This window comes from Pecten maximus, chromosome 16, assembly GCF_902652985.1.
Source record: "Pecten maximus chromosome 16, xPecMax1.1, whole genome shotgun sequence".
In the NCBI taxonomy this organism is placed as follows: Eukaryota; Metazoa; Mollusca; class Bivalvia; order Pectinida; family Pectinidae; genus Pecten; species Pecten maximus.
Genome location: NC_047030.1, coordinates 14,716,162 through 14,742,168, shown reverse-complemented (window position 1 = coordinate 14,742,168; position 26,007 = coordinate 14,716,162). Strand labels below are relative to the sequence as shown.

Here is a 26,007-nt window from a genome sequence, read left to right as displayed (position 1 = left end):
AAAGCAGCATGTTGTGATTTTATGCTTGTTAGCTGAATCTCATGAAGTGTTTTTCACGAAACCAGTATGAAAAGTTCGAATCTTCAAAAGCATCATGTGTCAGGTTGAGTTTAAACTTATGAACACTAGAACATTTTTACATAGTAATGAATCTACCCACGTTAAAACATGGCCACTGTGTTGTAAAGCTTTCAAATCTTTATGTACACTAATACATCTAAATTCATATACGTATGAATACACTTAAAACCATCTCATGCCTACAATAAGGGTCTATAGAGATATTTTGCCGAAGGATCTGTCTCGGTCTCTGTAAGGGTCTATAGAGAGATATTGGCTGAAGGACCTGACTCGGTCTCTGTAAGGGTCTAGAGAGAGAAAGTGGCTGAAGGTCCTGTCTCAGTGTCTTTATAAGGGTCTAGAGAGAGAGAAGTGGCTGAAGGTCCTGTCTCAGTGTCTTTATAAGGGTCTAGAGAGAGAGATATTGGCTGAAGGACCCCTGTCTCGGTCTCTGTAAGGGTCTAGAGAGAGAAAGTGGCTGAAGGACCCCTGTCTCGGTCTCTGTAAGGGTCTAGAGAGAGATATTGGCTGAAGGACCTGTCTCAGTCTGTGTAAGGGTCTAGAGAGAGAAAGTGGCTGAAGGACCCCTGTCTCGGTCTCTGTAAGGGTCTATAGAGAGATATTGGCTGAAGGACCTGTCTCGGTCTCTGTAATGGTCTAGAGAGAGAAAGTGACTGAAGGACCCCTGTCTCGGTCTCTGTAAGGGTCTAGAGAGAGAAAGTGGCTGAAGGACCCCTGTCTCGGTCTCTGTAAGGGTCTAGAGAGAGATAGTGGCTGAAGGACCTGTCTCGGTCTGTGTAAGGGTCTAGAGAGAGAAAGTGACTGAAGGACCCCTGTCTCGGTCTCTGTAAGGGTCTAGAGAGAGATAGTGGCTGAAGGACCCCTGTCTCGGTCTCTGTAAGGGTCTAGAGAGAGAAAGTGGCTGAAGGACCTGTCTCTGTAATGGTCTAGAGAGAGAAAGTGACTGAAGGACCCCTGTCTCGGTCTCTGTAAGGGTCTAGAGAGAGAAAGTGGCTGAAGGACCCCTGTCTCGGTCTCTGTAAGGGTCTAGAGAGAGAAAGTGGCTGAAGGACCCCTGTCTTGGTCTCTGTAAGGGTCTAGAGAGAGAAAGTGACTGAAGGACCTGTCTCAGTCTGTGTAAGGGTCTAGAGAGAGAAAGTGACTGAAGGACACCTGTCTCAGTCTGTGTAAGGGTCTAGAGAGAGAAAGTGACTGAAGGACCCCTGTCTCGGTCTCTGTAAGGGTCTAGAGAGAGAAAGTGGCTGAAGGACCCCTGTCTTGGTCTCTGTAAGGGTCTAGAGAGAGATAGTGACTGAAGGACCTGTCTCAGTCTGTGTAAGGGTCTAGAGAGAGATATTGGCTGAAGGTCCTGTCTCAGTCTGTGTAAGGGTCTAGAGAGAGATATTGGCTGAAGGTCCTGTCTCAGTCTGTGTAAGGGTCTAGAGAGAGATAGTGACTGAAGGACCTGTCTCGGTCTCTGTAATGGTCTAGAGAGAGAAAGTGACTGAAGGACCCCTGTCTTGGTCTCTGTAAGGGTCTAGAGAGAGAAAGTGGCTGAAGGACCCCTGTCTCGGTCTCTGTAAGGGTCTAGAGAGAGAAAGTGGCTGAAGGACCCCTGTCTTGGTCTCTGTAAGGGTCTAGAGAGAGAAAGTGACTGAAGGACACCTGTCTTGGTCTCTGTAAGGGTCTAGAGAGAGAAAGTGGCTGAAGGACCCCTGTCTTGGTCTCTGTAAGGGTCTAGAGAGAGATAGTGACTGAAGGACACCTGTCTCGGTCTCTGTAAGGGTCTAGAGAGAGAAAGTGGCTGAAGGACCCCTGTCTCGGGTCTTTGTAAGGGTCTAGAGAGAGAAAGTGGCTGAAGGACACCTGTCTCGGTCTCTGTAAGGGTCTAGAGAGAGAAAGTGGCTGAAGGACCCCTGTCTCGGTCTCTGTAAGGGTCTAGAGAGAGAAAGTGGCTGAAGGACCCCTGTCTCGGTCTCTGTAAGGGTCTAGAGAGAGAAAGTGACTGAAGGACCCCTGTCTCGGTCTCTGTAAGGGTCTATAGAGAGATATTGGCTGAAGGACCTGTCTCGGTCTGTGTAAGGGTCTAGAGAGAGAAAGTGACTGAAGGACCCCTGTCTCGGTCTCTGTAAGGGTCTAGAGAGAGAAAGTGGCTGAAGGACCCCTGTCTCGGTCTCTGTAAGGGTCTAGAGAGAGAAAGTGACTGAAGGACCCCTGTCTCGGTCTCTGTAAGGGTCTAGAGAGAGATAGTGACTGAAGGACCTGTCTCGGTCTCTGTAATGGTCTAGAGAGAGAAAGTGACTGAAGGACCCCTGTCTTGGTCTCTGTAAGGGTCTAGAGAGAGAAAGTAGCTGAAGGTCCTGTCTCGGTCTCTGTAAGGGTCTAGAGAGAGAAAGTGGCTGAAGGACCCCTGTCTCAGTCTGTGTAAGGAATCTCTGTCTCAGTGTCTTTATAAGGATCTAAAGAGAGAGATAGTGACTGAAGGTCAGTCTCTTTATAAGGGTCTAAAGAGAGAGAGATATTGGATGAAGGACCTCTGTCTCTGTTAGGGTCTAAAGAGAGAGAGAGATATTGGATGAAGGACCTCTGTCTCTGTATTGGCCAAAATAAAAATATGTAGAAAAATATTAACTTAACTACAGTTTATCATGATATAAAAAGCTTGGCTTACTCGCTACTGACTGCAGTCTATACAGATATATAGAGTAGTATTTGTAAGCTCCTCAGTCTGTCATAATATGAAGCTTGACTTATAGACCTAAGGTTGTAGTCTATACAGATGTAAGCTGCCTTGGTTGGTCATATGAGGAAGCTTGGCTTACAGACGGTTGGCTGCAGTCTATGCTGAGATGTAGAGAAATATTTTAAAGCTATCTCAGTCTGCCATAATATAAAGCTTGGATTGCAGACTGCTGGCTGTAGGTTATAAAGAATAGTAGAGAGATATTTGAATTTGACTTGGTCGCTCAAAGGAGAAAGCTTCGCTTACAGACTGCTGGCTATAGTGTATATATATAAGGAACTGTAGAGAAATTCAGTCTGTCATAATATGAAGCTGGCTGTCCCAAAATGGATATGTAGATGGAGCAGCTGTCACCTATAGGTATACACAGCATTTATCTTTTAAATTACTGATTGGTACAATTATTGATCGTGTGTCATTCTTGGTGAGGATTTTGAGTAGCTATTAACGTGATCCTGTAAAAGGTCAATCTTCCAGACACATACTTGTCACTAGATCCTGTTCCTGCTTGGTTCTGGTTGTTAAAATTCTCTACATGTCAGTCAGTTATTTATCCAGACACATGGATGCAAACATTAACCAAGTTCAAGGTAATTTATTTATGAACGGATGATAAAGACCGATGAGATAGTCGACATTAGTGTATCATAATGTCAAAACAGAAACTGCTTCCAAATAGGCAAATATATTGATAATTTCCCCGACAACATTGAATCTTGTCTATAAACATTGGTTATCAGTAAAAGCCCCAGGATCTATAGCTAGTAGAAAATGTTGTCTGTCTGAGGCTGATAGGAAGGTCAGTGTGTGTGCTGTAACAGGCTGATGGCAGTCCTAAGTCCTGTGTCTTACAGGCTGATGGTAGTCCCAAGTCCTAGGTCTAACAGACTGATGGTAGTCCTAAGTCCTGGGTCTAACATGTTGATGGCAGTCCTAAGTCCTGGGTCTAACGGACTGATGGCAGTCCTAAGTCCTGGGTCAAACAGACTTATGGCATTCCTGGGTCTAACAGACTGATGACAGTCCTAAGTCCTGGGTCAAACAGACTTATGGCAGTCCTAAGTCCTGGGTCAAACGGACTGATGGCAGTCCTAAGTCCTGGGTCTAACGTGTTGATGGCAGTCCTAAGTCCTGGGTCTAACTGACTGATCACAGTCCAAAGTCCTTGGTCTAACAGACCGATGACAGTCCTAAGTCCTGGGTCTAACAGACTGATGGCAGTCCTAAGTCCTGGGTCAAACAGACCGATGGCAGTCCTAAGTCCTGGGTCAAACATGTTGATGGCAGTCCTAAGTCCTTGGTCTAACAGGCTGATGGTAGTCCCAAATTGTAGTTATAATAAGCTGTTGACAGTTCAAGTCCTACATTTAAGGGATGGGTTGAAAGGGCAAAATACTATTAAAAATATAGGTGTTCTCTGGAGAAACAAGTTTGTATAGTCTGTACTTGTCCAATTAATTTGATTTCTAAAATTAATGAAGTAAGAAATTGATAACAAAACTTGATGTTATAACTAAATATAAATTGATGATAACAGAAGGTTCTGTAATCCAAGCAGTGATTTTAGTTACTAAAACATACCGTTACAGTTACTAGAGTAATGTGTGTGGGTTGGAAGTCGTTCACAAATTGCACTTGCTGCTGGCTAGGTTTAACGTGTTTGTATGATGGAGTTGGTTAATGTTTTCTTGGTCAACCTTAACAGCTGTTACAGAGGCAATACTTATTCCTGGTAAAGTTAGCTGTACCTGGAGAAGTAAACTCATCCTTATACTCCTCCATCTATACTTACACTCATCACCATACCCTACGCCTTAGTTAGCTGTTATACTCCTCCATCTACTCTTACACTCATCACCATACCCTGCTCTTACTGTATCTCACTGCCCATCATATCGACTGACTGTCAAATCATTTAGTATTGAGATGATCCTATATGTCTATATTAATGAATTTTTGAGACAATCCGTTTTTAGCCTATATTACCACCATCATTTTGATTATGAGTCATTTTAATAATCTGGACAATATTGACTCTAAATCAAACTAATAATGAGACTTCAAACATTTAAATTATAATTTTATATTCCAGGATAAAAACCGAGTGTTCATCTTACTAATCTACGGGAAATGCTAAATTTCTGAGAATATTCAGTTTATGGGAAAAAAATAGTTGGAAATTCTAATAATGGGAGTTTGCTTTGTCTTTACTATTATGATAATGTTGATCCACTGTATTGCCATTGGACATGTTATTAAGAGAATATTTGTCATTTGGTGATTTAAATCAGAACACATTGGGTGATGTAAAGCCTCAATCCCGGCACTCTTATATTTGTCTGGGCAACATGTAGTCAAGCTTACCCAACTCTATGGCAAAATGGTATGAGTCGATCAAGCTTACCTAACACTTTATGGATATATATTATAAGCCAAGTGTGGCCAACAGGTAAATGTATTTGTTGAAAAATTCGGAGGAAAGTACACATTTTGAGAATTTGGCTTAGAAATGAAATAATTTTACTACTACGAATTTTGAGAATTTGGCTTGGATATGAAATAATTTCAGTTGGGAATGGGGCTCATTATCAGCCCCAAAAAGCTTTCAGAATAAGCCCTGTATAGGATGGCCAATATTATGTATCTAGCCAAAGGTCTGCATTAAATTTATTTTAGACTTTAATGTACAGACATGAAAACTACCGGAAGACTTTAATGCATTGTTCAGTGTTCAGATTTCTGGCATTGTTGCATAATTAGATAATTTCTGTTGCAGATGTTTTCAGAATCAGATAAGGCAGTAATGCTAGTGGCTGTTGCAAAAACAAGGACCAAAAATTGATGTAATCTGTCATATTTGTTTCCTAGTGGGCTATTGTGCATTCCAATGAACATTCTACCCGTGCATCGCCTGGTTCAAATCCCTGGGATTTACAGTTTCCTGTGGTATTAGTTGTCAGTCTTTGGTTTTATTCCAACAGCAGGCCTGCCTAGATTTTTCATGCACTATACATGTATTGAAATATATTATCTTTTTCAAGATGAATTATAAGATTAGACATTTGTGTTGGTAACCATTGACCAGTTTTTTACGAATCTGAATAATGAAATATGAAATGGTTAGGGTCGTTTTATTGTCTTGTCTTCCCTTCTGGATTTTGGTAATTTTTGACCCCAAACATCACTGATGAGACCTAGAAGAACGAAAGAAAAATGATTCAGTTTTGTATTCATTATTCACTTTATGTTATTATCCATTTCTTAATTCATCCAGTCCAGTTCCTCTTGTACAATTATTTTAATTGACACTGAATATAAGTCTCAATTAGCAGTTGATTTGGTGGAGAAAGTGGAAGTTATTCATGGTAACTGCCATAGTCAGGGTTAACGTTCTGTAGAGTAAAAAATGCTTACAACAACTCCAACATAACCCGTATGTATAAGTCAACATTTTGAAATTATGATATTGAATTTATCAAGTCGACTAGGTGTGTGATCTGTGTAGTCTGATTATTTGGTGATTTGTGAAAGATTAAGTCCGATTAGAGTTGATTACATCTCAATAGGTATATATTCTTTTCATGAATTAATCTTGTTAAGTTTGTTAATAAAACATTGTTACTTTCATTGGCTTAGCATATAAACAATTGCTAATCTCTTTAGTATTTGTTAACACATCAAAGAATTCACAGATTTTGTTCAGAAATATTTTACAAGTTGCATTCCTGTACTCTGTTTGTTAGAAGAATATCAGAAGAAAATAAGAAGTTGTAAGCTCCGGAATATAATGGATACATGCCTGAATAAAAGAAGATTTAAGTTACTGGATGAATATGCAAGTAATGAAGTACAGTGAGCTATAGGTATGAGGACATTAAACCGATCAAGTTTCTATATTTCACTCCCCGAGGTTTGCCTTAACTAAGAGTACGTCATGTCTGGTATTGAATGAATGGTGGTATTTAGAACTGAGTACCCATTTATTTGATGTTGTTTCAAAATGATCTTATATAATAAAAAAATTGTTTCTTTGGTGGTGTGTCCTTGGGCAAGACACCTACCCTAATTACTCTGGATGGCATTTGACGGGCCTGTATTGTGTTCAGTGAGGTAGCCACCATCTACTACATGGAGACCATGCTTCAAAATGACCCTGACAGGGCCATATACTCAACAAACTTTAAAAATCTAATTTCATTGAATTATTGGGTTGTTGTATACCTTCTATACATTAACAATATTTAGATTGGTGTATAAATAGAGGTTACACAACGAGTGGTTGTTGGATATGGAATTTATTTCACACGAGTAAGTTATTTTTTAAAAGTTACAAAAGACACGAGCTTTAGCGAGTGTTTTTTGAAACTTTTAAAAAATAACTTACGAGTGTGAAATAAATTCCATATCCAACAATTTTGAGTCGTGTGACCTGTTTCTACCACAATAATATCGGCTTGAATCAAAGAGAAACGTGGCCAAGTATACTTTCGCGTATGCAAATAAAGTGTACCAGTGACGTTCGGGACCCGGTGATGTGACGTCATTAGATTATTGATGACGTCAATAACAATTGCAGCTTGGGTCAAAGTTCACCGTGTTAGCCAATCAAAATGCGTACAGAGTGTATACCACGTGTGGTATAAACAGATTGTTAATCAACAGCTGTAATGATTAACTGATGGTCTGAGAGTTGAATAACACGGGGTATTGTGGTAGAATTAAGGTTTAACTACAAGTCAACAAACACTTTTCAAGCATTTGGTAATATGTTATTATGTATGAACTTCTCAGACTTATCAAACACGATGATATATGTAACGACTCCACCTTACCCACAACTCTATGGACAAAATGTACAAGTCAAGCTTACCTAACTCTCTATGGACAAATGTATGAGTCAAGCTTACCCCACTCTCTATGGACAAATGGATGAGTCAAGCTTACCCCACTATCTATGGACAAATGTATGAGTCAAGCTTTTCCAACACTCTATGGACAAATGTATGAGTCAAGCCTACCCACAACTCTATGGACGAAATGTACAAGTCAAGCTCATCCAACTCTTGGAACAAATGTATTAGTCAAACTTGCCCAACTCTATGGACAAATGTATGAGTTTAGCTTACCCACAACTCTATGGATAAAATGTACAAGTCAAGCTCATCCAACTCTCTGAACAAATGTATGAGTCAAGTTTACCTAACTCTATGGACAAATGTATATGTCACACTCTATGGATATATATTTAAGCCAAATGTGCCAAACACTGTAGGTAAATGTATGACTCAAGCTTAACTTGTAATCTGTGATATAATATATAATATTAGTTAAACCCTACACTCTATGTGTATATAGAAGGTATTCTGTTGATCTAATACTCTGATGGTTGTGCTGGTGAGGTGTCAATCTGCTCTTCTATTTGCATGTACTATGTGCTCGCTCTTGTTTTAATTTCAGTACTTGCATCGTATTGTAGGATAATTATTTTCACTTTAATTTGAATCAATAATGCTTGCAGAATTCCCTGATCTCAGATCTGACCTTGAATAAGATAATTTCAAATACATTATCAAGTAACGACACCAAGACGGGAAATTTACTATTTGTAAAGGGAAAGAGATTTCTGAATCATCCGAAATTTATGCAGAAGGGAAAGAAATTTATGTCTAAATCAAAATTCTAACGCAAGTAAAAGTAGTTATTTGCAAATGCTTTGTAATACACTGAGCCAAATTTCCAGGGTCAGGTTTGAGAACTGGTTGTCCCATTGACAAGCAACCAAACATGATGATGATGATGATGATGATACCTTAGTAAACACTAGTTGTTGTACAGGCTATAAATAAACTATTTTCTAACATTACATTTTTCAATATCAACCAGAAGTTTTTGCTTTTGGATGATAAACCTTGATGATAAGCGGTGGAGAGGACCAGTACTCATCAGAGTCCGTACCTGGGTGGTCTGTACAGGCTAGTGTTAAAGATATTGAATCTCTCAGAATATTCAACAATTTGATCAGTACTTCCTTCTCTACTAAAATGAGTAAATAGTTCTATCATTGTCATCATCATTTACTCAGCCAAATCATCCTATCAAATCATTGCTGTTGCTTTGCTTGTCTTCAGTACTAAATCAATATTTAATATGCTTGCTATTTCTGTTTTTCTTTTTGCTTCTTTTATTTGAAATGTAGATGTAGTAAAAGTTGTTTAATTTTAGGTTTTTGTTTTTACTTTTTTTCTTCGATAGATCGACCTAGAAGTTCACGCCATACTCACAACAGTTTTAACCACAGTTATCGAGACCGTCGTAACCATAACGACCCCAATGGTAAGCGTGCCATTGCCTAGTAACAACTCCTTTCCTCCTATATACCCTCTAACCAAAGTATTGCTGGAGTGTGTCAGATTATACTTTGTATTTTATGCAATTTTTTGGCTCATTTTGCCACAAGTCATATAATCCAACAAATGTCCAAACCAAATTACTACAATATTTAATTTTGATATTTCAGGCTCTGAGCTAGAAATACTCATTTGTTTTGTAACAGTTCTGATACTCCTCTCTGAGTTCTGATATGATTAACTCAAATAAATTATCAAAATTAGAGAGCAATTCCTTGAATTTGTATGTAAAATTATGCAAAATAAAATATTATTTCTATATAAATTGCTAAAGCCTGATTACTTCCCTTGATTATAATTCTCCTGTTTGGGGCTGACCTGGTATGGGTTTATTGGTGGATCATGTGACATGACTGGCACTTGTGTTTAATATAAGTTTTGTCTTGTGTAGTGTGTGTGTCTTGCCGTGTGCTTTGTGATCTATATATTTTAGTATTACTGTGTAGTCATTTCACAATTTAATACTAGAACACAAATTTTATTTCACACCGAGCACCTCACTTCATGATTATAACACATGTGTTACATTATAAAATGTAATTCCTATTTATTTACACAGAGGAACCTCAATAATTGAAACAGTTATCTTAAAATAATAAATATACAGAATCTGTTGTGATTGATTTTAATTTTCCTTTACCATTATCTTGGAAATTTTACTTTTTCTTTACCATTATCTTAAAAATTTTAGATGCATGTAGTAATGGTCTGCATTTCTATCACATTATTGCCTGAATTATGTAGGTTTCACTGAAATTTTTCCAAGTTTAGTGCACATGTTGCTCATGATGTACAATTATTGACAGTTGGTGAGGACAATACTTTGCTGTTGACATCAATAAACGTATCTAGAAAATCAAGTTATGTTATTTTTCAGTGAACATAAATTTCACATTGTAGTTTGTTTTATTACTGACGTAAGTTGTTGGTATTTCTTTTATTATTATTTCTTTCAGCTGATTTATTTTATGTTATATATAGATTTTTTTATAAATAGAAAAAAAAATTCAGATTTCAAAGCATTTGTTTCATTAGACTTTTTAGTTTTGTTTTTTATGGCAGAGTATTTTTCAAGTGAAACCTTTCCTTTACACACATATATATATATATATAAATAAATAAAAAGTTTTGTAAATGTTGATGTACCATCTTTTGATTAATTTACTATAAGAAGTGTTAGAAGTGTTCTGTTAGGAATGGTCATAACTCATATTTTCTAAGTCAAAGGAATGGTCATAACTCATATTTTCTAAGTCATCTGTCGGCCAAGTGGCTGTAACCACAAGACAAATGAGAGTCTACCTCCATTGATTTCTCTAACCTACCTGTCTTAACAAGCTGTTTTTATGAGTCATATTATACAGAATTCAGTTATAATAGCTGCTAGCGATCCATTTTACCTATTGATTTTTTGGCGTTTTCATACGACTGAAGACTGTCTCTGTATTTCATGGTTTATATATAGAAACCTACATCTTATTGTCTCATGATAATGATGTACTGTAGCAAGTCTAGCACAATGTGAAGAATTTTATGAGTTTTTGTTAATCAACTGAACAGTTGGTAAATATAGATGACTATCCTAAGGACAGGCACTCCGATGGCATTTTGATTCTGTTCCGAAATCTGTTAAAACCTCAGCTGCAAGGATCCAGATACAGGGGTAAAATTTCAGCATCAAACATCATAAGCAAAGAGTTAGAATTTAAAATGTTTGCTTTTGGAAAAGATCAGATATATTAAAAAATAAAGTCTTCAAAAATTTAAAAAAAAAATTTGAAATGACTGACTGGCTATGTAGGTTCCTGAGCAATAAAATTGAAGTCTTCCAAATTAGAAACAAATCCTACTGTAACCTCCTGATCACACTGAATATGTCTGAGCTGTGAAGTTTTGTGAGTAATAAAATTTAAGTCTTTTTAATTAAAAACAAATCTTGACTACACTGAATATGTTTGAGCTGTGGAGTTGTATACTGGTATGGATGAATCATTTTCAGAAAAGATGCCTTGTATTGGTGGGAATTTGTAATGCTTGATATAAAGTATCCTTCCACAGTAATATACATACCTGAGTATTACCTTCGTCCATTTAATACATAAGTAGTTTTGTTGAGGTTCATCAGTGTATCATTTGTAGTGGGGTTATAGAGTTTGAAGGGTAGTTGATATTCAATGAAAATCATAGAACATTTAAAATTTGCATTGTGAGATTGGCATCATGATACAGTCATAAAACTTTTGTATCACATTAATTACCAACCATTTTCTGTAAGGTTTCCACATATTCTACACAAGGCAAGACATTGGTATTTACAGAATGATATTTATTAGCACTTATAGAACGCTGCATGCATCATATGTAACCTTAATTAGATGAAACAACAATATTTCTTCTGTCATTTTGGATTAGTTCAGATTTAGTTTGTATCCGAAGTGAAAGCAGACGTCTTATTTTGTAAGTAAGGGCAGTACCTGACGGAAAGTAACAGGCAAAAATCAATCCTGTTTGATGTAATAACTAGGCTCATATACTCAGAAAAAAGATTTCTCCCAAAATGTCTATGTATTAAGTTGCTGTGAGAACCAAATGCCATGCTCTGATCATGTGGTACACTTTTCTGATGGGAGTGATCATATGGCATACCAGCAATAATATATGTACAGCAAAAAGTTACCACAGTCGCACACTATTTGAGAAAATAACATCTTCATTATAAGTATGTGAAAATTCGTTCTTGAATATCTGTGTAGATTGGGAGTAGATGTAGCTATAAGCATTTCCCTCATACGATTTTACCATGTTTATATCTGTGTAGATTGGGAGTAGATGTAGCTATCAGCATTTCCCTCATACGATTTGACCATGTTTATATTTGTGTACAGCTCCCCCTAGGATCAATGGCCATAGTAAACATCACAGAGACCGAGGTCACACCTACGACTCGTCAACAGTACTCAGTAGTGATATCGACACCACCAGCTTCTTTGACTCCGAAGATGACAGCAGGTACAAATTTTGAACAACAAAAGAGTAACATTTCAATCAAATGTAAAAAGCATTCAATGATATAAGTATTTTAAGAAAAAAGAACAGAAAATCTTTTGTGAACTTTGTAGGAAAATGTCCGTTGTCAGTATAATGTGACCAGGTGGGGTGTGCTGCTGGGTGTCTTCGGCAGTATACTTCTGTGAAGTAGCACTATAAATCGGCAAAAGTTCCAGCCTATCACAAGGAGACTTAACATGAACAAACCGCAGCCTCCCAAAAGACACATCGCAAACACGGGAGGCCGTCCTTAAATGACCTTAGCTGTTAATAGTTAAACCAAACCAGTAGGAAAATGAGGCATTATTACGGTCTTGACTAAAGCTAGCGGTATGGTGTTCTGATAGCTTCCTCAGTAGAGTATCAGACTCAAACTACAGTTGAAGGTCCGAGGTTTGGTTCGATCCCCGGGATGGTGCGTTTCTCATGAAACTTGGGTCATGGACCATACATACTGGTACGCTTTTCCCCAGATCCTCAGGATATCATGTGACAGGCATCATTTCTAACTTCAAAAACAAGAATTATAAATTTAAAGAATTAAATTGCCCAATAATTAACTTTCATGTAAGAATTAATAACGTATCATAAATGAAGAAAAACATGTCATTAGAGATGTAGGTCATCCTGATTTTATGATCTGTAATGTTCAGAGACTGCAAAAAAAATGTGCTGTACTGATAAGGGATATTGATATAGTAATTATTAAGAGTGAGAAATGTTTGGTTGAGAATAAATTGGAATACTAGAATATTTTAACCATGGTTTTCCCTTCAGTTGGAATGGAAGACCTGGTATATCTCACACTGACTAGACTTATTATTAGATGAAGTGGCACTTGAATTTAATCCAGAAATGTTGCGAGAAAATACTTGTGTAATCTGCTATGTGAAGAGTTGTGATTTTTCTCCCCAGATTCTCAACAGTCACAGACACCACCAATAGGTCGTCAAAATATGGTCGACACCGACGAAGACGGCGGAAACACCGACTCCCTCCTATCAGCAGGGTAAGTCCACGTATTCTAGGACTTATGCTAATTAGTGGGGTCAAATAAGTATACAGGTTATAGTGGGATAGATCTATAATATGAGAGGGATTTATTGAAGGAAGGTTGCCTAACAGAAATTCCTCTTAGAGTTGGGGGAGTGGATGTTAGTATACTGTTTAGTCTACATTGTCTGGATGTCAATCAACATCGTTTAGTTGACACTATCTGGTTAACATTACCGTATTTCACTGTGAATAAGCCCCCCTGTACTCTTTGGTGGATGTATGAGGAAAGAGAAGTATCTTGCATTAAGCCTCCTCCAACACTCTGTAGCCTTTACCGCTAGTCTATCTAGTTTATCTGAAGTACATGTGTGTAGGTTATAGAAATGAATTATGTTTTTTTGTCCAGACATAATCAAGTTTCTTATCAGAGCTGTGCAGGTGGTTTCGCCCACCGCCTGTAACAGTAATCCATCATCAGATACCTTGCACTGTTGCTAAAATATAAATAGGTATGTATTTGTTACACAGGATCTCTGATATCGATAGCAATAAGTGGTAAAAGTTCCATCAATATCCTGATAGGAAAGCTGAGCTTGTGATCTGCTCTGACACCTTATAAATACCGTAAATATTCACAATATATAAGGCACACTCATTTGTAATACACAGGTATCAGTTCCTGTCAAAAATATTTTTAGATTCCATTCCATTCCATTTGGATAAGATTGAGACATGTAGTTGGAAGTGCTGTGTTTTTTTCCTGGCCAATTTGGGAAATTGCCATCTGTTAGGAATTGGGATTTTTTTTTTCTTCTTTTTTTTTGTAAGCAAAAGTGTGAGATATGGGGGACATGGAAATCATAGATTGCTGAATTTCATGCCCTCTATTAAAAATAACAGTTTTAAGATTTTCAGGAATTTGGTAATCCTTTATTCATATTTGAATGTTCCTCCTGTAGAGAAAAGACCACTTTATACTTGTCTAGACTGACTAGGGTATTCCCATATATGGTTATCAGTTTGATCCTTCCCAGAATAAAGACTTGACCAGATAGTACGATTTAGTACAATTGAGATTAGGCAGAATAACCAGAAGTAAATCTTTATATAATACCCGAAGGAAATTTTACTAATTCTGGGTTTACAAAGTTACCAAATTACTGCCCAATAGCATCTTTCTTTTTCGTGATATTATGTAGCCCCCCCTCCTCCATGCTTTGGTGCAAATGTCAAATTTTGTAGTGTAAACTTTTAGAGATGTGTTGTACTTAAATTTACCTTGGTATCAGTAGATATTGTCAAATGTCAAATTTGCCACAATATCTAGTGTTATTGCCCTTTGTACTAGTTTATGAAGATGGGGAGGGGGGGGGCAGCAATTCTGTATGGTTGTGTTACTCTTAACAGTTTGTGAAAATGTGCGGGACAATTCCATGCACTCGTGTTACTAATAACAGTTTGTTAAGATGATTTAGGGGGGGGGGGGGGGGCAGCTGCAATTCTGTACGCTTGTATTTCTGTTACAGTTTGTGAAGATGTTCTTTATACTTGTATTTTGTATTTCTGTCCTATGAATTAAATTGCTCTCAATACTTGTATTAATTGTTAAAACTTTCTGTTTCAGGCATCTTCATTTAGTAGTATAACAGATTCAACTATGTCTCTCAACATCATTACAGTCACGTTAAATATGGGTAAGTTTGATAATTACCAGGACGGTTCACAAGTAGAAAAGACCACTTGTCCATGTTAAAGTAAAGAATAACCTCATCACCCAATATAATATCTTAACAACAAAAAGCTGTAGAGAGTTCTTGTCAACATGTGTTGATACTTTGTTGTATTCAACAAAATTCTCGGAGATGAAAGAAGATTTTTTTTTTCACTTTACCCTCAAATCTTTTGTTGGAACAAAATTTCATGGAAATGAAAATAAAATTCACTTACTTAAAAATATGTCAAATCTAAATGACTAAATTCATGGAAATGGAATAAGAATTTCACTATACTATGAAACCTACTTTCAAATGAGATATTTGATGATTTTACCGCACCTTTTCTTCACACTGATACTAACAGTATACTTTGTACTTTTCTCATTGACACAGTATGAAGTGATTGTTCTTTTTATTTTCAGACACAGTGAATTTCCTTGGTATCAGTATTGTCGGTCAGAGTAACAAAGGTGGGGATGGGGGTATTTACGTCGGCTCAATAATGAAAGGGTAAGTATAGAGATTTAATATATCTAAGTATCATAACATAAACTAACAGGAAGTAATAGTGTGGGGGGAAATGATTTTGTAAAAAATATGTTCTTATGCATAAGCAATATTGTGGACATACTTTTGGTGTATAACCAAATTAAAACCGATTATCACCATGATTGGTGCACCCACAATGCTTGCCATAGAAAACAATATACATAAACTACAATTAACATGATCCTAATCAAGTTTGAAAATTGTGAAAATAAGACTACTGCTGAAATATGTACAGTAAGTACATTATGTTCTTAAAAGGTATGTATATTTAACTCACCTGGCCCAAAATGCCTAGAATCAAAGTATTTGGCTGGAAAGTTAATAGGATGATATCAAAATTTCTGAAAAGAATTTAGATGACCTTGACCTATGGCATATTCAAGGTCACAGTGGTCATATTTATTCAAGCAGAGAAAGCGGTTGTTTCGAATAACAGAGATGGTGAGCAATGCCGACCTTTGATGGTTAGATATGATTGATTGTCTGGATATTTTACTAAGACTATATATATAATATGAAACTCTATCTTCCCCAGGGGTGCTGTAGCCCAGGATGGCCGGGTGGAGCCTGGGGACATGATCTTAGAGGTCAATGGGGTCAGCTTCGAAAACATGAGTAATGATGACGCTGTCCGAGCTTTACGGGAAGCTGTCCAAAAACCAGGGTAGGTATTATGAAAATGACGTTCCCACCTACATTTTTGTTTTGCACCTGAAGGAAAGTGAAGATTCAGAACACACACATATTTTCGAGTGACTCTAAGAGATGAAGAGAACGGTGAATTATTTTACAAGAGAACAAGTCATAATTACACTTCTGTCTAGTTGTTGAATTTCACAGGGCTAATAATTTGCGGCTGTCCCAGTCAGAACTTCTCGGTTTTAAATCTTATGTTACTCTGTAGTAAATTCTCTATATTTAAGGACAGTGCATATATTGAAGTTAAGTTCTCCACGAATAGAACCAACTATACTGTATACAGACTTAAACTTAAAAATGGATAACGAAATTCTCTTTTTGAACTGTTGATTCTCAAAAATATCTGTATGTAATTTGTTGGAAATTTCAGTTTTTCATTTAACATCAATATTCTTGAATTATGCACTTTTGAATGAAAAGATGTGTTTTTGAAATGAGAATTTTCTAAACGAAACTCCTGATCTCTCTACAGTCCAATTACACTAGTCGTTGCCAAATGCTGGGACCCAAATCCTAAAGGTTACTTCACAGTCCCTCGACAGGAACCAGTGCGGCCAATTGATCCATCTGCATGGGTCGCCCACACGACAGCAATGAGGGGCGACTTCCTTTCACGGGGTGGGCCGAGTCCTTCCCTCAGCAACATGACCTCCACTAGCTCTTCACTCACTAGTTCTATACCTGAATCAGAGCGTAAGTGTTGACTGCAGTTACAAACCAGACTCGGAGTATTGTACTTTGCCATTCTATTCCCGCATAAAATTTGAGAATTGCACGAACCAAACTGCAAGTATGTTAGGTAGCCTATTATATTCCCCAAGTCAGAGACAGGTATTGTAGCTTAAAAGTTCTACAACTGTGTCGGGATGGAGAATCATAACTAATAAATTGCATATCTTAAGCCAAGAGAGAAAATACTAGCACTCAGTCAATGTCGGGAATAATGAGTTGAAACTCAGACTCTTTACCCAGCAGTCAGCAGTGTCACAATACCTCTGGTTAATTCTCTTGTCTGAGCAAGAGTATTTCTAAGAGTGCTATTTATTTCTGAGTTGTGAAATCTTTTTATGTGTGCCTTAGAAATTTCCGCAAATCTTACAATAATTTTATCTTTTACTGCTATGAAACTTTGTCTGATGCATAGGATGACATTAATGACAGATCATTTAAGTTGAATTTCTTGTTATATTTTCAGTTATTGAAAGAAGAATATTTCAGAGGACAAATGTATCTTATTTGAAGAATAAGTGCACAGATCTAAAGAATTCTTTGTGATTTATGATTTTTCAGGATTTGATGACTTAAACCTCACTATCAACACTGATATGGCAACTGTTGTCAAAGCGATGGCACAACCCGACTCTGGACTAGAAATCCGAGATAGGATGTGGCTCAAAATAACCATACCAAATGCTTTTATAGGTTAGTTACAACAGTAGTAAGTTTGACTGTTCAAAACAATTTGTGATGAACAATTCTTGTTGGAAGACAATTTAACACCTGATTCAGTATCTAATGAAGATAAAAATGTATCATATTTTGAAATTTGATGAAGTAAGGTATAAAAGGGGCATTCCTTCGTTTGAATAAAGTTTAGGTCATCATAATTAAACTTACTGGAAAATATGTATTTTTTCAAGTGGTAAAAGTTATAATCTTTACCTTAATAAGGCAGTTTTACTCTCAAGATAAACCAGAGTTCTTCGAGTATTAAGTTCTGAAAATTCTTTATTCGACCTGAAGTATCACTAATTACCGCAAAGACATGCCGTATTTATACAATACACATGTTTCTTGTTCATTTCAGCGTTAATTTCATTACATGTAGGCACAGACACTCATATAATCATCGTTTCGGACATATATTTCATCAATATAAATTGAATATATTTCTGATGTCTAAACGAAGGAATGCCCCTTGAACACATAAAATGTTGAAAGGGCCAATTGATAGAAAACGTCTATACAAAGATCTGTATTAAGCTGGTACTTCCCTATTGTTAAACAGATATTGCAAATGTAAATTTCAAATATATCACATTTTGAGTGAAAATGCAAATTGTTGTCTTCAAGAATAAGTGTATAAAATTCAGTCAAAATTTAAATTGGTTGTAGAAATTTGTAACCTTAATTGAACAAAAGTTATATCAACTTATGTTAATCACTGTTGTTATAAACCACTTGTGTTATAAACCACTGTTGTTTGCGCTGATGGAAGAGTGAGAGAGGTCTTACGGTGGGCGAAAACTGGAGTACCCACAGAAAACCCATCCAGTGGTTAATTGTAGAAATTCTACCTACAAGAATGTATAAGAAAATAAGATTACTACATAATGATTATGTGACGTTTTGTTTCCAGGTTCAGACTTAGTAGACTGGCTCTTCACACATGTAGATGGGTTTGCTGACCGAAGGGATGCTAGGAAATATGGATGTAATTTACTTAAGGCGGGGTACATCCGACACACTGTCAATAAAATCACATTTTCGGAACAGTGCTACTATGTGTTCGGGGATCTTTATGGAAGTAAGTATGCTGGGAAGATAATAAATTCAATTCCATTTCATTTCCCATTATTTTTGTTACTGATCCATGAGCAAGTAAATCATCTCATAGTTTGTACATATTTTTCAATTGTATTTAAATTACCATCATTCAATAACATCTTCATGATGAAGATATCACCACATGGGTTTTTTTTCTTTTCTGAAAAATGCATCTTACAGCTGTTTTATCATTTATAATTTTGTCCTGATTTGTCCTGATAAAATCTGTATTGTTGATATAGCAATGCCTCAACATACATGTTGATGGGTTTTACTTGTGGTTAAAGAACATTTGTAGACATGCTGTGGAACAGATTACTGCTACCTGCATTCTAGCTGAACACTTCATCATATCACACTTCTCATCCACTGACCTGATCATTGTTATCACTAGAAATCATGTTCATTATCTGGAGTTAATTGGTACCAATTAGTTTTACAATCGCCCATTTTAAGTCTGGTTTATTTCCAAAGAAGTTTATCATCATCAGAATTTTCAGTCAAAACAACCTCTTCAGTTAAAAGCTCTATGATCCTGTTATTAATGACTTTTACCAGTGATGGCAAGTCCTAATAACACAGCTTGTGTCAAGTTCTTAGTGACTTTTGACTGTGAAAACATATCACAATATATAGCCTGCATCAAGTTCTAAGTGACTTTTGACTGTGACGACATGTCACAATAACACAACCAGCATCAAGTTCTAAGTGACTTTTGACTGTGACGACATATCACAATAACACAACCAGCATCAGGTTCTAAGTGACTTTTGACTGTGACGACATGTCACAATAATACAACCAGCATCAAGTTCTAAGTGACTTTTGACTGTGACGACATGTTACAATAACACCACCAGCATCAAGTTCTAAGTGACTTTTGACTGTGACGACATGTCACAATAATACAACCAGCATCAAGTTCTAAGTGACTTTTGACTGTAACGACATGTTACAATAACACCACCAGCATCAAGTTCTAAGTGACTTTTGACAGTAACGACATATCACAATAACACAACCAGCATCAAGTTCTAAGTGACTTTTGACAGTAACGACATATCACAATAACACAACCAGCATCAAGTTCTAAGTGACTTTTGACTGTGACGACATATCACAATAACACAACCAGCATCAAGTTCTAAGTGACTTTTGACTGTGACGACATATCACAATAACACCACCAGCATCAAGTTCTAAGTGACTTTTGACTGTGACAACATATCACAATATATAGCCTGCATCAGGTTCTAAGTGACTTTTGACTGTAACGACATGTCACAATAATACAACCAGCATCAAGTTCTAAGTGACTTTTGACTGTGACGACATGTCACAATAACACAACTAGCATCAAGTTCTAAGTGACTTTTGACTGTGACAACATATCACAATATATAGCCTGCATCAGGTTCTAAGTGACTTTTGACTGTAACGACATATCACAATAACACAACCAGCATCAAGTTCTAAGTGACTTTTGACTGTAACGACATGTCACAATAATACAACCAGCATCAAGTTCTAAGTGACTTTTGACTGTGACGACATGTCACAATAACACAACTAGCATCAAGTTCTAAGTGACTTTTGACTGTGACGACATGTCACAATAATACAACCAGCATCAAGTTCTAAGTGACTTTTGACTGTGACGACATGTCACAATAATACAACCAGCATCAAGTTCTAAGTGACTTTTGACTGTGACGACATGTCACAATAATACAACCAGCATCAAGTTCTAAGTGACTTTTGACTGTAACAACATGTCACAATAACACAACCAGCGTCAAGTTCTAAGTGACTTTTGACTGTGACGACATATCACAATATATAGCCTGCATCAGGTTCTAAGTGACTTTTGACTGTGACGACATGTCACAATAATACAACCAGCATCAGGTTCTAAGTGACTTTTGACTGTGACGACATGTCACAATAACACAACCAGCATCAGGTTCTAAGTGACAATATAAAGCCAGCGTCAAGCTCTAAGTGACTTTTGAGTTAGACATCATCCATCACTATCATTTGGCTGTGTTATAATCACATCCACTATTTGTACAGTCTCCTATTCACAGAGTAATGATGGATAACATGAAGTGTAAAGCATGATTCATCGTATGTTGTCCTCCAACAATCGTATGTTGTCCTACCACATCTCTCCATTATTGAACATTATGCTCATATTTCATTGTTTCCTCTTTTTTTTTTCCATTCCTAATTTTAGATGGACCCGTTTATCCAGGTTAGTGTCGCAACAGTATAAAATCTTAGTACCTTCCCTTTACTATGATTAACCTCTATACTTCACTAATAAACCATTATATCATACCATGTGTATCTACTGTGTATGTCTGCTTATGCTCGACTATTCAGCTTGAAAAAGGCCTCTTTATCACTCATGTCAAGGTCATATTGAAATGTCAAGGTCACTGCTTTAGATGATCAATGATGTATATTTTGTATTAGAAAACCCAGTGCAGTCAAAGGTACTTTGTGTATATATATATATAAGTTTGGTATTAACAGGATTTCACTGGTGTTGTGTTTTCAGTACTTTGGCGACTTGTCAATGTTACGGGTAAACTGTTTTATATCCAATAATGGTTTTCAATGAGAAAATATTGTTTATAAAAATCTCTTGCATGACGGAAAAAATTTATTATGATATAGTGTATGTGTTTTGCTTAAGTATTTACGATGAAACATCAGAAGACTTTGTTTTCATTTCTCCATGAAGAACAGTTATACATGAATTGTCTATAGCATGATTAATTTAATGCTGCATGCTTCATACTCCCATGATTTCCTGCGCAGATTTTGTATGAATCTCCTAAATTTCAAATTATTCTCAATTTTGATTTAAAATCATACGGCCACCCCCGTTGATATGTTGTCATTTGATCATATCTGTGAATGAAAGGCTTTCTTACATTTATCATTTTTAAACAAATCAGAAAATGACAGTAATTTCTCCTTGTAGCTGATATGCACATAGGTCCTATTTTAAATGCATTGTTTTTGCTTGGCTCCAGTCAGGATGTAACTTTAGCACACAAAAAATCATTCCAAAGAAAGAAACATATCTGTTTGATTTCATATTATTTAAAATTTACCCTTTATTCATACCCATACATAAGCATTTCATATTTTAAGTGAACAGAACATTGAAATTTGTTAAAATCATTACCACATTATAGTGTAGATATAAAAACTGTCTTGTTGCCCCTGAATTGTGTATACTTTACAGTGTCATATACAATTGACATTTTGTTTGAATACTGTTGCACTCATGAAAGCTCATATTCAGGTTGAACAAAGATTTTGCATATACAATACCTTGTATCTTCTTACGGATCATTTCATTAAAGTCTATGAAACGAGGAAAACATTAAAATAATTCATCACCGCTAGCTACCAGGTAACCTACATTGTAGAGGATGGAGAAATCACTATTAGTCATGCTGTAAAGTTAAATTGCAAAATAGATAAATCATTATAAAGAATTTAAGGAATTGAATGTAAAATTTGTTGTTAGTTATGTGTAGCTACCAGATTACATTGTAGAGGATGGAGAATATCAATATTGGTCATGCTGTAGAGTTACAATGCAAAATAAATAAATCATTATAAAGAATTTCAGGAATTGAATGTAAAATTTGTGTCGGTTATGTGTAGCTACCAGATAAACCTCATTGGAAAGAACAAGTATGATCACGAAAAAATTCAGTAAGAACCATGCTGTTATTCATTCCACAAAAATGTCATAATAAAGAAATATTTCAGTATGACCCATGCTGATCCATTCATTCCACAAAAATGTCGTAATAAAGAAATATTTCGGTTTGATCCGTGCTGATCCATTCATTCCACAAAAATGTCGTAATAAAGAAATATTTCGGTTTGATCCGTGCTGATCCATTCATTCCACAAAAATATCATAATAAAGAAATATTTCAGTATGATCCCTGCTGTTATTCATTCCAGAAAATAGCATTATAAAGAGGGATTTTGGAAATTGAATATGAACTGTTTTATTCACTGTATGTAGAATGTTTGATGGATTACAGATTTTTACAAAGTGTAGCATGTATGTTGACAGATTTATCGACGTTGAGTTTAGAGGATGTGGACTCTGTATCGGAGGCTGACCGTGACACACTTGCCCCCCTGCCTCCCCCACACTGGAACAACCAGTACCCTTACGGTAACACCAGCTACCTACCCACCAACCTCAGCTACATCCCGCCCTACAGTTACACCAGTACAGACAGCCAGAGCTATGTCGGAAGCTTTGTGGACGGTATGGACAAGTCTGTGACAGGTGGTGGAGGAAACAACAGTGCAGGCAGTGTACATAGTGCATCAGGTAACAAATGCATGGACAAACTTGCACCACATTGTTTCACTGTTTACACGTTTCATATTTATAGAATGAATTTTGAATTTTCAGGATTGTTTAAAATCTTAGTGGTAGCTATATTTTATTGTGGAAATTAAAGTGGGTGTTGTTTGAAATCTTAAGTGTTAAAAAGGGTACTGAGTATATCTTTCTTAAGTTCTGAAACAATATTAGGAAAAAAATATCCAATCTATCTCCCAAATAGGAGTTTGTATTCCATTTCGCCCAGGGGCTCTGTATAGATCTATATCTAAGAAAATACTTTGTATGATTTGGAAAATTTAAGAATTTCCTCTTTGCAGTTAAATAAATGTTAACCTAGATGAGGGATAACACCTTGTTAAAGTGATACAGGCATGATACCACAAGCAGCCTAACCAGAGTTTTCTAGTGTGCAGCTGAATGCTTTGCATTTCTTTTAGAGATTTTGTTTGCTTCATTGACAAAGCTTACATTATGAATTTTTCCTGGGAACTTTACAACTACAAAGCTTACATTTTGAAGATCTCTTTGGAAACTGGAGAATTTCAAAGCTTATAATGTCTCTCTCTATAACTACAAGAGCGTAAAGGTTACAAGGTCTACCTTTCTAAAATCAGTTCCAAAGCTTTTAATACTATATTATCATCGGCTTGGAATGACATTTTGTGAGTGCAGATATCGGAAGCTTAAAGCAATTTCAACAAATGCTGCCATATTTGGTACACAAAATCATGCAAACTGGTTTTGAAATTTTGAGCTTAATAGTTATATGACAATGTTTGTGACAAAAAAAAAACCCATATAGAATGCTCCATGTTAACTCTTGCTATGAATAGCTTGAAACTGCATGTAGCTGTCTAGTAATAAACCAGAACAACTGCAGGTATAAATAAGAATTTTGAGTGACAGATAAACTCATTTCTAATCTTACAGTTTAAGTATCTGTCTATTACCACAAATCGCATCAAGGTGTAAAATAGAATGTGGAGAACTATGTCTTGTATGCATGTAAAAGTAGATCTTGTTTTCTATCGTAGCATGGAACAGCATCAGGGTTTTTTTCTCCGCAACTTTCATTTCTAAATGGATGTCAACATTATAATTTATTGTAGATGTATGAAAAAATTGTTACTTACGAAATTTTATTTTTATAGTTCTGTTGAAAAAGTTTGTTTTTGTCGATGTTGCCCCATCTTCCCTACTGACATTTGCCCACCACGGTCCTGGATTGTTAATGAATCCCACATTTACCCTACTTATGGTTTCCATGTGTGTTTTAAAGTATTATGTGCATTATTTTTTCTTTTCCCCTATTTTTTTCCTCTCCCCAATTTTTTTTGGTTTCTTTTTTTTCAGTTGTCCAAAAAGATTGTGCATGTATTGTCAGTACATACAATCATTTGAAAAAACTTTGGGAAAATAAGGATAAACAACAATTCAACCAGCTCCAGCAACAGCCAAACTCCATGGTAACCCCATATACGGACTCCATGGATTTTGCATGTTCACGGACCTCCACAGCTAGTTCTGGTTTGTAGTCTTGTTTGTTACCCAGTGCTTCAAGGTCATGACCTCTATAAACCTGCTGCTGTCACGGTGATGACCTTTACAGCAGTTTCCATGGCTTTCTCTTTTCCCCTTCAGTTTTTGCCTAATTTGGTGTTGGTGCCTATCTTTGGGTGTTTATTTTCCCATTTAATCTAATTTTGTTTTTATGCGGCTTTTTAATTACATGCTTGTTATTATTGTTGTATTGGGGTATTCAGCGATATTCCAAACTCACACATCACATGGCTTCTGTTGCTGACATTATATATGTATACATTTTTGTAATATCTGCATTAACAGAGATTGAGCTTCATGTAAATAAGCTGCCTCAGGAAATTTTAAATTGTTCTCAGCCTGCTCCACTAGATGCATGTGCCTCGTTACTGAAAACACAAAAACTCGTGTCAGATCTGTTCAATGTCACATTTTGTGTTTTCAATTAACATAATAGACTAAACATAACCGATCAATTTAATAAAAATTATTTAGCGTTTCTTCTCAAGATCCTATACTTATGATCTGACAGAGCTTTCAGAACTGGTACCTTAACTTCCAAGCATGTTCCTATTTTAGTACCAATACTTGTGTATACGGTAATGTGTAATGTGAAGTGGTTTTACTGTAACAAACCCTTGAATTTGGCCTGCTTACCACTGAGTTAAGATAGATAATGAAACTTCTTCCGTTGATACATATTCTGTCTTGTCGAAAGCTCTTAAGAATTATGTATGTTTATTCATAATTGGATTATTACTTCGAAAATTGTAGTTCTGGTATTATAAGACAAAGAATATTTTTGTTTCTGATGTATTTTAGCTATTTTTGAAAACTATATTTTTGTGTTCATTTTTTTAGGTCACCTGAGACAAAGTCTCAAGTGACCTATTCTAATCCCCTTTTGTCCGTCGTCGTGCGTCGTGCGTCGTCCGTCGTGCGTCCGTAAACAATTTACATTTTCGACTTCTTCTCCAAAACCCCCAAACCCCCAAACCAAATTCAATGAAATTTGGCAGGAAGCTTTTATGGCTAAAGGTCAACCAAAATTGTAAATTATATGGTCCCCACCCCCCAGGGGCCTGAGGGGTGGGGCTAAAAAGGGTCAAATTGACTAAAACTTCAAAAATCTTCTTCTTTACTCACAGATATGGTGGAATCAAACACTCTTCATAGATGGAAGGGTCTTAAGGTGCTTTACCAAAATTGTAAATTTCATGACCCAGGGGTCTCACGTTTGCCCCTGGGGAGGGGGTAAACTTTACTATAGTTTATACAGGGAAATCACATTTTTGACTTTTATTTGTT

The 26,007-nt window shown here is 36.4% G+C and overlaps 1 protein-coding gene across 7 annotated transcripts in view; it reads left to right on the top strand.

The window, feature by feature from the left end:
- Positions 1 to 26,007, top strand: part of LOC117314783 (segment polarity protein dishevelled homolog DVL-3-like) — a 62,552-nt gene that overhangs the window by 20,101 nt on the left and 16,444 nt on the right. For 3 of the 7 annotated variants that reach the window (XM_033868883.1, XM_033868882.1, XM_033868888.1), the window contains 12 exons: positions 9,056 to 9,136; positions 12,096 to 12,219; positions 13,174 to 13,267; positions 14,879 to 14,948; positions 15,392 to 15,479; positions 16,054 to 16,182; positions 16,690 to 16,910; positions 17,508 to 17,639; positions 18,577 to 18,744; positions 21,001 to 21,018; positions 22,876 to 23,142; positions 24,514 to 24,687. In XM_033868883.1, the coding sequence (XP_033724774.1) occupies positions 9,056 to 9,136; positions 12,096 to 12,219; positions 13,174 to 13,267; positions 14,879 to 14,948; positions 15,392 to 15,479; positions 16,054 to 16,182; positions 16,690 to 16,910; positions 17,508 to 17,639; positions 18,577 to 18,744; positions 21,001 to 21,018; positions 22,876 to 23,142; positions 24,514 to 24,687 (1,566 nt within the window). The remainder of the gene's footprint in view (positions 1 to 9,055; positions 9,137 to 12,095; positions 12,220 to 13,173; positions 13,268 to 14,878; positions 14,949 to 15,391; positions 15,480 to 16,053; positions 16,183 to 16,689; positions 16,911 to 17,507; positions 17,640 to 18,576; positions 18,745 to 21,000; positions 21,019 to 22,875; positions 23,143 to 24,513; positions 24,688 to 26,007) is intronic. The other 4 variants (XM_033868884.1, XM_033868886.1, XM_033868885.1 and 1 more) reach the window with 4 other exon arrangements.